Raw genomic sequence first — 12457 nt, forward strand, 5'->3', positions numbered from 1 at the left:
GATGTGCCTTCGTTAATGGCCAAAATTCCTCAATTGGTCGAAGTTGTGGGCAATTTGGTGGATTCATGTCTTTTGGGACGAAAGTGACATTTTTGGTAGTATACCATTCTACCGTTGATTTCGTGTAGTGGCAAGAAGCAAGATCTGGCCAGAAGACAACAGGATCCTTGTGGTTACGAATCATGGGTAGAAGTCGTTTTTGTAAACATTCCTTGATGTATATTTCGCTGTTCATTGAAGCAGTGCTGATGAAGGGTTTCGAAATCTTACCGCAGCTACAAATTGCTTGCCAGACCATTGCTTTCTCAACAAAATTTTTCGACTTCAATCGATGTTTCGGACTGGTTTAACACTTGCGCTTTTCGCACCGTATAACATTGCGGTTCCGGCAAGGATTTGTAATCAAGTTTCACGTAGGTTTCGTCGTCCGTGATTGTGCAGTTCGAATTTCCAGCAAGAATCGTATTGTACAGCTTTCGAACCCTCGGCCTGATCGATGCTTCTTGTTTCGGACTACGTTTTGGTTGTTTCTGCTTCTTATAGGTTCGAAGATTTAAACGTTCTTTAGCACGAAGAACATTTGACTTCGAAGTGCCCCCTTTTTTGGCCACATCCCGATTTGAAACCTCCTTCTTTTGATCGAACGCCTTCAGTATACGTTTATCCAACTGAGGGTTAGTAGGACCTTTTTACGATCCGTCTTCGGTTTAGCCTCAAAGGTGTTATCCTCACCGAACTTCCTGACTGCATTTCGCACGGCTTTTTCACTTACTCCTTCAATTTTTTCTATCTTTCTCAGTGACAGTCCGCGTTCTGTGCACCATTTGTACACAATTTTTCGACGTTGTTCTGCTGAAAGTCCACGCATTTCGAAACAAACTAATGAAAACGAATGAACAACTGCACAAGTGGTTAGAGAAGAGTGTAAACAACAGGACGCAGCCATAAAAATTGACAGATTCTGAATCATTGCGAAATGGTAGCGGTTTTTGGTTGCGTTCATACTTTCTGGGACAATCTTTAAGATCAATGTCGACCACTTTTCCAATTTTGTGACTCCTATTGGCATCTCACAGAAAACAGAGTATAATACAAGTATTGTCTCAAGATGACATTACTGAGACAAATTATGCTGAAATAAGGGCAATCATAAGCAAACTTAAAAACATGAAGACTTAATAATTTTATTAAAAATTTTCCCGATGTTACCTTGAAACTTTGCCATAAATTGCGTTGAATACTAATTCTGAAACTTAATAAAAATCCGAAAGAAGCATCCAAATTATCCTTAGTTTTCTAAATGAGCTTTCATTGTGCTGTTATTGATAATAACTAAGAAAGCTCTTATGCTACTTGATTGATTTAAAACTACTGTTAAACCCCTGAAAAATCCTTGGACGAAACATTGCGTATTGTCTCAATTTACAATGGAATGTTGAACATAGAACCTGTATGTTGAAAAAAAATGATGATGCTAACAACTGTTATTCATTTTTTTCTCGGTTTTTCCGGTTTTCCCGGTCACTTGCCACCCTGTTTAAGATATATGATTTTATCTAGTCGCATGGAAATATTTACTAGTAGCAAGTATAATGATATTGAGCATCTGTTTAAAGTTGGTTAAGCCGTAGATGTTCAGAACCTGACCACTGTGTTTTTCGTATCTCGAACTCGCACACCCATATGGAAAACAAAGACGTAGTACTACGTCAAAACTATTCATTTAAATTATTTATTTATTTTAGTTACGAACAGAGTCTCAAGTATCACGAATAAAATGGTGCATGGTTTCTTGATCAGATAATCAGAACCGTCGGAAGCGGTTGAACACGTCTTCGTTTATAACTATTTCTGAGTAATGACTTCAAAAAATTGCAATCAATTAAATTAAATGTGTTCCAAAAAGATATGGAAAAAACATCAATATCATTTTTTTTCACGTTTTACGTTAGCAGTTCAACATAAACGCACTGATTAGCTGAAGGCGAAACGCAAAAAGTGAAACTAGTTATGTGCACTTAGCACATAACCGGTACCCGTCCAAATAACTCAATATTCTTCAAAACAGTTGTTACACTGGCTTGAGAAATCAAATCGGAATTCATTTCGTATCATTCCCGGTGTTTAAAGTTCGATGCGTCAGTATAAAGATGAAATTCGTAGTCCTACGTCAACATTAAAATTGAAACCGCATAGCATTTTACCATTTTGTTTCCCTCTAGCAAAATACTTGTCAATAGTAAAAATCTGTCAGTTGTCAGAGTAAAGAATAATGAAACGACGACGACGAAATTACATTCCTTTATAAACAATAATAATAATAAATAAAGATGAGCATCAAGACGGAATGGAGGCGATATCTTTGATAATGTTATTCCCTCTCTAATGACGTTATAAGCAGAATAACAAGAGGGAATGATTATGATCAGCATGGGAAAGAGTTGGATGAATGATAATTTCAAGTCATTTCGGTCATGGTCATTGTAGTTGTGACATTTGTGATATTTTGTGATGAAAATGTCATACATCTAGCAACTGCCTGGACATCACTTTTGAATAGCTAATCAACCGTAAAAACGATTCAATTGCATTTTGACATGACATTGATTGTACTACACCTAATCAACAATTATGTTAGTCGTTCAAAAACAATCAGTGACAAATTGTTTCATCCTCCCTCAAAGTAGCTTTCCATGCGATCAGTAAAATTAATAAACACTCGACGGTTGTAAAAGTTAAGAATCTTTTGCTCAAAGTGAAAGCGAATCGTCCTCTCCTACCTCTTCGCTTTCTGATGCCGCCTCTTATCTCAAACCGTTGCTGCCTAATTGAATTAAATTTAATCAGACTCCGTGCACTTGGGATCAGCAACAAGTGCCAGCCAATATTGCTCCTACAGTCAATAAGCGGCAGAAAACAGTTCGTTATCGTTCCTGTCTGCGAGGTGTTTCAAGGAAAACTCTACCCACTACCCGTTGTGCTTTCGCGGTAATTCCCAATAAAACCAGCAAACTTCCGCCGCACGGTGGCACAGGCAAACAAGGGTCCTTTCCATATGAAAACTAGCTACTTACCGAAACCTGGCTGAGCCGTGAGGTAACACTGTGCAGATCCGATATCGATCCGGCGTAGTCTCCACTTTCCCGGTCATGGGATCTGTGGGTATGAGGAAAACAGAAGTAACATGAAAACGATGCCAACAGGAATTCTCTACTTTATTTTTTGGCACGCGCCAAGTTTTTGATTATGACTATATGCGACGCGACTGACGACGCGGCTGCCGGGCGGCCAGACATCATCAAATGCAGCTGCCGGCATTTCCGCCCACGAGAGGAAATCAAATTTAAATTTAATCATTACCCAACGTCTAGCAGCTACTTACCGACCGACCAGACAGGTGCGGGTTTTCCGTACTTAATGGAAAATCATGTAATACTGATTAAATTTATTGTTAAATTGTAATTACAGCCAGATTACGCTCTCGGGTCTGACAACCGCCGCGTTCCTAGCAAAATCCAGTGCTGGGATAGTCGGCGCTCAGGATTTTAATATTCAACTCACCTTGCATGCTTCAGCGGAATGATGGTCGGCGGGTTCGGTGGCTTCTGGGGCACTATCAGCCCACGTCGGATTGGGCCCCGCTGGGGTATCGATATGTCACCGGCTGATCGCAACGATATCACTCCTCGGCCTTCGCTACCATTCGAGGTGTAGCAAACGCGTCCACCCTGGAAAGAAAAACAAAATAGCCGCATTTTAATCACACCACCAGAAAATCAGCGAGTGGGAAAATTAAAATTCAGAACCCGCTCGCGAAAACATTATCTCCCGATGCTCTGCGATCCCAGACCGATAAGCAGGGCAGTAGGTTTTAAGGCCTATCCCCTACCCCCTATACTGAAGGTTTTGCATCGCATAAAAATCTCATCTGTTTGTGATTTATTTCAAACACAATTTTTCCTAAAGTACCATTATCCAGATAGAGGCACCAACAGAAAGGACCAAAGGAAAGCAATCCCGACTGGCCAAAGGAATGCCTTCTTATCAGTGCTATGGAACCACTCACATGTCACTTACATGCCTGACATTCCCTTTTCCTGGCTGCTGCTGCTGTTCCACTTGGTGCGGGCAGACCCGAAAAAACCAGCAGGTCAAAGTTTTCGGACAGTCACTGTTCGACGTAGGACAGGGCACAAGCATCATCCGGACCGGCAAAAACAATCCAGATTAGAGATTCTGGACCCTCTATCGAACCATTAGTGAAAGTGCTAAGGGGATTTTTTTGTTCTTCTCTGATCCTCTGACCGGTTTGGTAAATCGGATCCGTCCACGTTTTTTTTACCAAATTGAAGTCAAACCAGAATCTAGCTCTCCGAATGAAAATCTTCGCATGTGGAAAAACATTTCATATAACTATCTGGAATTGAATTTATCGGACCGTTCACATAGGAATAGACCACAGTCTATTTGCGGACGAAAGCTTATGGAGTGTTTGAGGGGAAATTGAATAACAAAAAAAATCTGAGCATTCTTTTGAGTTTGCACTTTGCTACACATATTTTCGTTGCAACTCGTTTTTACCGTTCTTACCTTTAGTGTATGAACTGTTAAATTAAATATCAAAATACTGCATTTTCCAAACGAAAATATACTTGGTTTTCGGTTGAAATCGTTCTGGATCAATTTATCCTCGTAAATTCTGTGTTTGTAAATCTAAGAAATAAATTCCAACTAAAACGGTGTAGCCGGGTTTGCATTAGCATTAGCATTAGCATTAGAGACCGCCCGTGTGTTGCTACTCCGTTATTGATCTGGACCAATTGAGATTGCAAAATGATTTTTTGAAGTAACATGTTTGGGAATAACACATTGTTTCACACTGTGCAAACTGTATTGAACCATGCATGCTGATCAATACCGACGCCGGCCACGTCCGAATGCAGATCTACTTGGGAGGGAAAGGATTGTTAGTTCGATGCATGTTGCTACTAAGAACCGAGGAATCCTCTGCATTCCCACATGCATCATAGGAGAGGATACTTTGTTAGTAAATGTTTTAATAATGTTATCATGTGTTTATTGCTTTGGGTAGCCGGCTACCAAGAATGTTTTAAAGTATTATCGTTTTATGTGTTACTTTGTGCTGGCAATATAATGCACGAAACAGTCAATCTCCGAAATTGACAAAACTCCGGACAGCCGGCTGTCGAGTATGCAGTCACTCGTTTATGCATCTACCTTTCGCGTTTGTTTTAGTCATGCAAAAAAACACATTCGGATTGATAAAAAAAGGTATCATCTCACTGCTAGGTGGATTAAGCACGTTTTTATAAATGAAACTACGTGATACAAAATAAACGAGCGAATAGGATTTAGACAAAAAAGTTGATTCATTACATTGAAATATTCTAAACAGTTATTATAAAATCATTTTAAATCACCAAACAAAGGTCAACAGATTTCACACGCGTCTTGATTCTTTATTATTTCCGCTTTATTATTTTAATTATTTATTAAAATTATTAATTGGTTATATTAGTGGATCTGGGCAGCCGGCTACCGAGAAAAATATTAATTTACTGTTTGAAATATTAATATCAAATGTTTTTACTATGTATTCAATATACCGATACATGTCATCTCTGTTATTAACTTTGTAATATAAACGGATTTGCGCAATGGTTGATTTTTATCATTCATTTTATAATCCTGAAAGAGAATCAATAACATGGAAGAAGAAATCATTCCTAATAAAACTTTTCTACGAAGCTAGACGGAAATTGATAGGTTGAATAAAGAGATGATTTAGTAAAATAGAGTAATCAGAAGTAAAACATTGAAAATATCTGATAACTGAAAGGAAAAAGAAACTCCTGCAATTGTCGCCTTTTACGACATGGAAGCAGGAACCCAGTGGATCTATTCTTGGTTCATTTTTTTCCGCCGGATTCCACACGGCATCTAGGCTGGTACAGTCCGGAGAGAGCTAATAGGTACTATCAATCTCCTAGTGGACCCCAGCCCCTTAAAACGGTGTAGCCGGGTTTGCATATAAAAACTGCCCCCAAAGAGAAGAAAATTGATATACGCTGTTTGAAAGGGTTTATATTGGAGATTATTTTCCCAAAATTTTAACCCTTTAACTGCCATATTGGTGGAGTTAGGGTGGTTCTTCTGATTTTCATTTAATTTAATTTTTTCAAAAACTTTCTTTAGCAAAAAAATTGGAACAATTTCAAAAAATTTTAGGAATCATTGGAAACCTTTCAGATTTTTTTCAGAATTTTTCAAAATGTATTTCATGTGACAAAAAATGTTCAAAATTTTCGAATTTTTTTTAATCGCACTAATCGCAATTTTGGTACCAGTCTAGATTTTACATCAAAAATAAATCATTCATGAGTTCATTAAGCTGTATTTTTTTCAGATTTAAAAAAATGTGGACAAGCATAATATCAGACTTTAAAAAAAATAAATCATTCGGAAAACCATGCGTCCCCAGGAGACGCATGGTATTTAGTTCTAAAATCATATATCACATGCCCTTATACCTAAATACCATGCGTTTCCATCTACAACTTAAGTTCAGGACTTTTCATAACGAAGAATTAGCTAAAGAAACATGAATCAGAACTAATGAATTTACAAATATTTAGGTTTTAATATACGTCTTGAAGTTTTTATTTATGAACTGATAAGTCTTTTTACATTTATTTTACATTTATTGTATTCAAATAAAATAAATCAACAAATACACTGTAGTCAATTTTAATCTCACATTTTTACTATACACTAAGGTCTTCTTTATGCGAATTTACGTACCGCATAAAAACCGCATAACTCCGAAAATTCTCATAAAAAAAAACCGCATAACTCTGAAACTTTGCATAAAAAAACGCATAACTCTGAAAATTCGCATAAAAAAACCGCATAACTCTGAAAACTCGCATAAAAAAGTCGCGTAAAAAAACCGCATAAAAAAGACCTCAGTGTATTTAGTAAAAATTCTAAAGGACAAAGAAATTATAGTTATTTTGCAGAAAAACTACAAGGATCAGCCTCATGGGGTTGTTCGAGCCGTTGATGTGGAACAAGGCAACCAAAATTTCTAATGATCTACAATCAAAAAGTTCAATCAATCCGAATCAACACCGAACATCATTTGTCTTGATTTGCATTTGTTTTATGACCGACGAAATTACACCATTATCCCAAATATATGCAATTATATTTTTGTACATACTTGCGATTTCGATAATTAAGCTTCTCTTCGCCAAGCTTGTGTTCAAGTTTTTTATGCAAGCAGTTTTTTAGCGTTAAGTTTCTCTACCATTCTGCGATTTCGGTTGAAGTGATAAACTATTTCTCATTATCAATCGAGTTCATCTAATATAAATTAGAAATTAATCTTAAGCACTCAAAATTTATCCAGAGGTAGTTGTCAATTTCTCATGGGGAAACGACATAACATGGAATTCCGAGCTTGCGCGACACAAGATCAGAGCAAACCAATTATGGGCTAGGACCAGTGTGTTTTAGGGCGTTTTAGTTTAGATGCGATTCGTGCATAAAAACATACAGGTTGTCGCGATGAAAATTAAGTGAAAGTTATTTTTGTGGAGGTAAGTCGGTTTTTATGTCGGCGCCATTTTAGTTTCCTGGTAACGTAACGAAACATGAGAGAGAAATAAAATCGGCTCATGAAAGCTGCAAAACAAGCGGTAGCTTTATTGGATTTTATGTGATGTAGTCAAACTTGTAACCGAAAATATCAAAACTTTCTTGGCCACCCGGCCACATCGAGAGTCATTTTACACATTTACGAGAGGGCATGGAGAGAAATGTAATACGCACAGCGAGCGACACGGTTTCACGCTAACAACTGGCATCAGCAGCGATGCCAGATAGCAGTAGTGTCATTTTCGTAGATTGGCATTTTTCTCGGAAGCTTTTTTTTTTTGCTCGCCAGAAAAAAACTAGTTTCCGTAGTTCTCCGTTGATAAATCTAAATTTCCGTAGATTTCTGTAGAAAAAATCCAATTTCCGTAGATTTTGTCTACGGATCCGTAGATCCGTAGGAAATGATCGAATCCGTAGATCTACGGATATTTCCGTAGATCTGACATCGCTGGGCATCAGCCCTTAAAGCTTCAAATCGTTTTATGGCACGTTTTTGTCTTGCTGTCCAGCAACAACCTACTTTTAGCATGCTAGGAATAGGACTGAAACGTTAGCTTTAATTTCGCTTCTATTGATAGATTCGCGTGCTTCCAACAGCTTCGCTTTTGCATCGATTGACTCTCTCTTTGATACATCTCTTACTCCTTCAAAACCGTCGACTATGGCAGAGAAATCTGGTATGCTGGAGATTTTTTGCAGACAAAATAGGACACTGCTATCTATTAATCAACATTTCAATGATATACAATTAAAAATACATGGCTATGAACATTCAAACCAATACGTAGAAATATTTCCTATCAAATGATGAAATAATATTAATAATTGATACAAAACAGACTGAGCTGTAAGTGTTTAAAACCTGACCACATTTCTACGTGTAGTTTTTCTTGAACTTCTGATTTGCACCTCTATATAGAAAATAAAGATGTGTTCCACATCAAAAAGTATTCCCAGATACCAAGCGCAAAATCAAGAGAAAATCGAAACCAAGCGAAATATAGAAAAAAAACTATCAGTTTTGGGGTAAAATGTTCGTCGACGTTCTGTATCACATGGTATGAATAGCCAAGTTGACTGAAATTGCTCAACAAGACAGCTAAAGTCAAACGGCTTAAGATCATAAAGACGGATTGATTAAACTGGGATCGGACTGACAGTAAATCCGTCGAAACAAAAGGTATGAGAGGGAAAGGCTTTAAAACATAACACCTTCTCACTCGTGTTAATGGTGCGTGGCGACAATATCGTGGAGGTTCATGAATTCGTGTATTCATTCATTTATGACCACGGATAAGGATACAAGAAAAGTAATACATCACCATAAGATATTAATCAACGACGTATAAACCAAGGTTTTCAACATCTGCTTGGAGATCCACCTGTCATACGTACAGCAGAAATTGGGCAGCTGCGATCGGCATGTCATCAGGACAACGAACGGCAAACATTTGAAAATGGTTCTTAACTGTGTTTCGGAAGGCTCAAGAAAAAGAGAAGTATAAAGATGAAGAGTGGTCATAGTCTGAACTGTATAGAGACTACTTCTAGATACATAATAAACGGGCTACAGCTCATATGTGAGAAAAGTACTCCACGAAACACCAGAAAAAGACCACTAAGTGCAAGTAAATTCGATGAACTATATTTGAAGTGTTTGAAAATATTTTTTATACATAGCTTAGTTTCTCATTCATTCTTAGCTAATACATATTTCGATAAAAGCAATAAAACAATACGATTTTCCTAATCTGTTTAATAAAGGGTCCTCTTCAGGAAATAGCAAAAAACTGAAAATATTAAGTTTAAAAGAACATGTTGTTTGTATAGATAATCGACGATGGGAATTAATACGTTCTTTTTGGGTCTTCGGGACTAACCTCGAAACCTCCAGACTAACCCGCAAGATGTTGAAGCTAGAAACGAATTACAACCGTCCACTGGCACACTAATGCATTCCCTACATCATTGTTTGGTAAATCGAGCCAGGCGTGCGGGCGTATGTAAATAACATTAGGAATGAAATTCTTTTATCATTATTAATTACGTCAATACTCAAGCCAACTCAAGTTGTAGATGGAAACGCATGGTATTTAGTTCTAAGGGCATGTGATATATGATTTCAGAACTAAATACCATGCGTCTCCATCGGATGATGACAATTTTATGTCGTATACCAATCGATTCAGCTCGACGAACTGAGCAAATGACCGTGTGTGTGTTGTTAACTAAGAGGTCGAGATCTCAGAGATGGCTGGACCGATTTTGATCAAACTAGTCGCAAATGAAAGGTCTCCCCGGCACCCAGAACGCTATTGAATGGTTTTGAGATCGGATGTTTACTTTTTGAGTTATACGAAGTTTTATGTATAAATTTTAAGTATTTTTCACAGTATCTGTCACAATTGACCTTGAAAACAGAATATTTTTCTATACTTAGATTTCACACGGTAATAGTTATCCAACAAGCCATAGATTGTTAAAATCCGTCCATTTTCAACGGAGATATCGACATTTTTGTGTAAGCGACTTTTCTCTTTATTCCAGCAGTAGGAGTTTTGAGCGCTGTATGACAAAGCAATGCGTGGGAGCAACGTGAAACACGATTTATTATACTGTTATATACAATTGTTTCTAAGTACCAAAAATACTTTGTACAGCATTCTTTTTCATGACAATCTGCCTCGGAAGAATTTTAGCACGGTTCATTTTTGGCAACATAAACTTTCGAATATGGCATATGTAAACCAGATGATATCAGCATTTTCGAGTTGAAAGTAATTCCATAATTATTTTGATTTAAACTACTTACAGTAATTAATTCTGGAACAACATAACTCCCATATACCATTCGACTCAGTTCGTCGAGATCAGCAAATGCGTGTGTGACAAATAATTTCACTCAATTTTCTCGGAAATGGCTAAACCGTTTCCTACAAACTCAGATTCATATGAAAACTAATATACTTCCAAATAAGGTTCCTGAATTACGTTTGGATCCGACTTCTGATTACGAAACCACAGGATGATATGTGAAACGAAATTAAAATAATGCAACTCATTTTTCTCGTAGAACCGATTTAAGATTCAAATGAAATCTAAGAATCATCTATGATTTAAATGAGAGGTCTTAAAATCCTATAAAAAATTTTTCTTTTTAGTCAGATCCGACTTCTGGTTTAGGAGATGCAGGGTGATTAGTATAAAAATGTCCATTTTACATAAATTAATCAGGTTTACAGATTTGGATAGTCGATTACCAAATAAATTTATTTCAGTTTGAGCGGTATTCGTTTTTGGATTCGGAATGTACCCCCAAATTTTGATTGGTACTACAATTTCTCAAAGATGTCTACACACTCCGCAGGTGAATTTAACTGATTTCGGCTACACCGATTTTAGAATTCCGGTTACAGTATCGAATCGTTTCTCAAAGCTCAATCATTTCCACAAAAAAAGCCCAAATCGAACTTCAAAAACAAAAATTACAGGACTTAAGGTCCCATACAAAATGGGGTGAATTTTATCCGATTCTAGAATTACAGATGATGAGTTTTTTCAAATTCATACCGATATAGAAGATGTAAATTGTTTGGCGTAATAATTTATGGCCATTCGAATCATTTTGGACTATGCTAGTTCCTGAATACCGGCTCTGGAAGTGCCATAAATAATGGCGAAAAACTCTAAAGTGGAACTTACTTCGACATCTCATGGAATGTTCAATCGATTGTCACACGTTAAGATTGAAATTCGATACGATTTGCAGTTTCAAAATTACAGGGTAATGAGTGATTAAAAGCTCAATTTGCCGTATAAAACGACGATAATTAAAATAATGTCATGGGAACTAAAACACCGAAGAATATCCATGCAAAACACACATGTGGATTGATAAAAAAAAGGTATCATCTCACTGCTAGGTGGATAATCACGTTTTTTTAAATTGGAAAGATGAATTTCTCCATAAATCGGGGAAAATTCCTTCTCTTAAGGAGTTATTAAATAGTATCGATAATGGAACCAGCAGACTGCTAGACCATTTTTTCAGTAAAACGCGTTCGCGTTGTGTCTTCTTCGGTATGTACTGGTAAATGGCGTATAAAATAATGTGTGTTTAAGTCAATACTGCAGAATTACAATCAATGTTTGATAATAGAGACATCCAGTCCAATGATGAGAAAAGATTGTTGATTGCAATGTAATCTCCTTTTTTGAAATCATAGTAGATTGATTCAACGATGACGGATTACAAACTTTGACCAGTTTTGTTGGAGCGCTAATTAGTGTAAGGGAATCAGAAAGTTCCTGGCTGGAAAAACAAAGGTCAACAAATGTGTACTCTTCAAGTCAGCTATCAGAATTGTGAATCTGAATTACTACCCGTACGAGCAGATGTTCCGCAGGGTTCGAGCGTAGCTCCAATCTTGTATAATATTTTTACTTCTAATCTTCCAAATCTATCCGTTGGTTGTCAGAAATCGCTATTCTGTGACAACACAAGTCTGTTAGCCACAGGTAGAAATCTAAGAGTGATTTGCAGTCGCCTACAAAGAAGTTTAAATATTTTCAGTGATTATCTGTCAAAATGGAAAATTAAACCAAATGCAGCAAAAACGCAATTAATTATCTTTCCTCATAAGCCAAGAGCTTTTTTTCTTAAACCAAACAACAATCACATTCTCAAATAGAATGGCTTGGAATTGACATGGTCTGATCAAGCTAAATACTTAGGTTTAACGTATGACAAAAAACTCACCTTCAAGGATCACATTGA

General features: G+C 37.0%; 1 protein-coding gene across 2 annotated transcripts in view; it reads right to left on the reverse strand.

Moving 5' to 3' along the window:
- LOC131440264 (sterile alpha motif domain-containing protein 5) overlaps window positions 1–12457 on the reverse strand; it is a 657981-nt gene that overhangs the window by 35326 nt on the left and 610198 nt on the right. For both annotated transcript variants that reach the window (XM_058611383.1, XM_058611384.1), the window contains exons 11-12: window positions 3562–3728; window positions 3075–3156 (exon numbers count right to left, since the gene is read on the reverse strand). In XM_058611383.1, the coding sequence (XP_058467366.1) occupies window positions 3075–3156; window positions 3562–3728 (249 nt within the window). The remainder of the gene's footprint in view (window positions 1–3074; window positions 3157–3561; window positions 3729–12457) is intronic.

This window comes from Malaya genurostris, chromosome 1, assembly GCF_030247185.1.
Source record: "Malaya genurostris strain Urasoe2022 chromosome 1, Malgen_1.1, whole genome shotgun sequence".
NCBI lineage: Eukaryota > Metazoa > Arthropoda > Insecta > Diptera > Culicidae > Malaya > Malaya genurostris.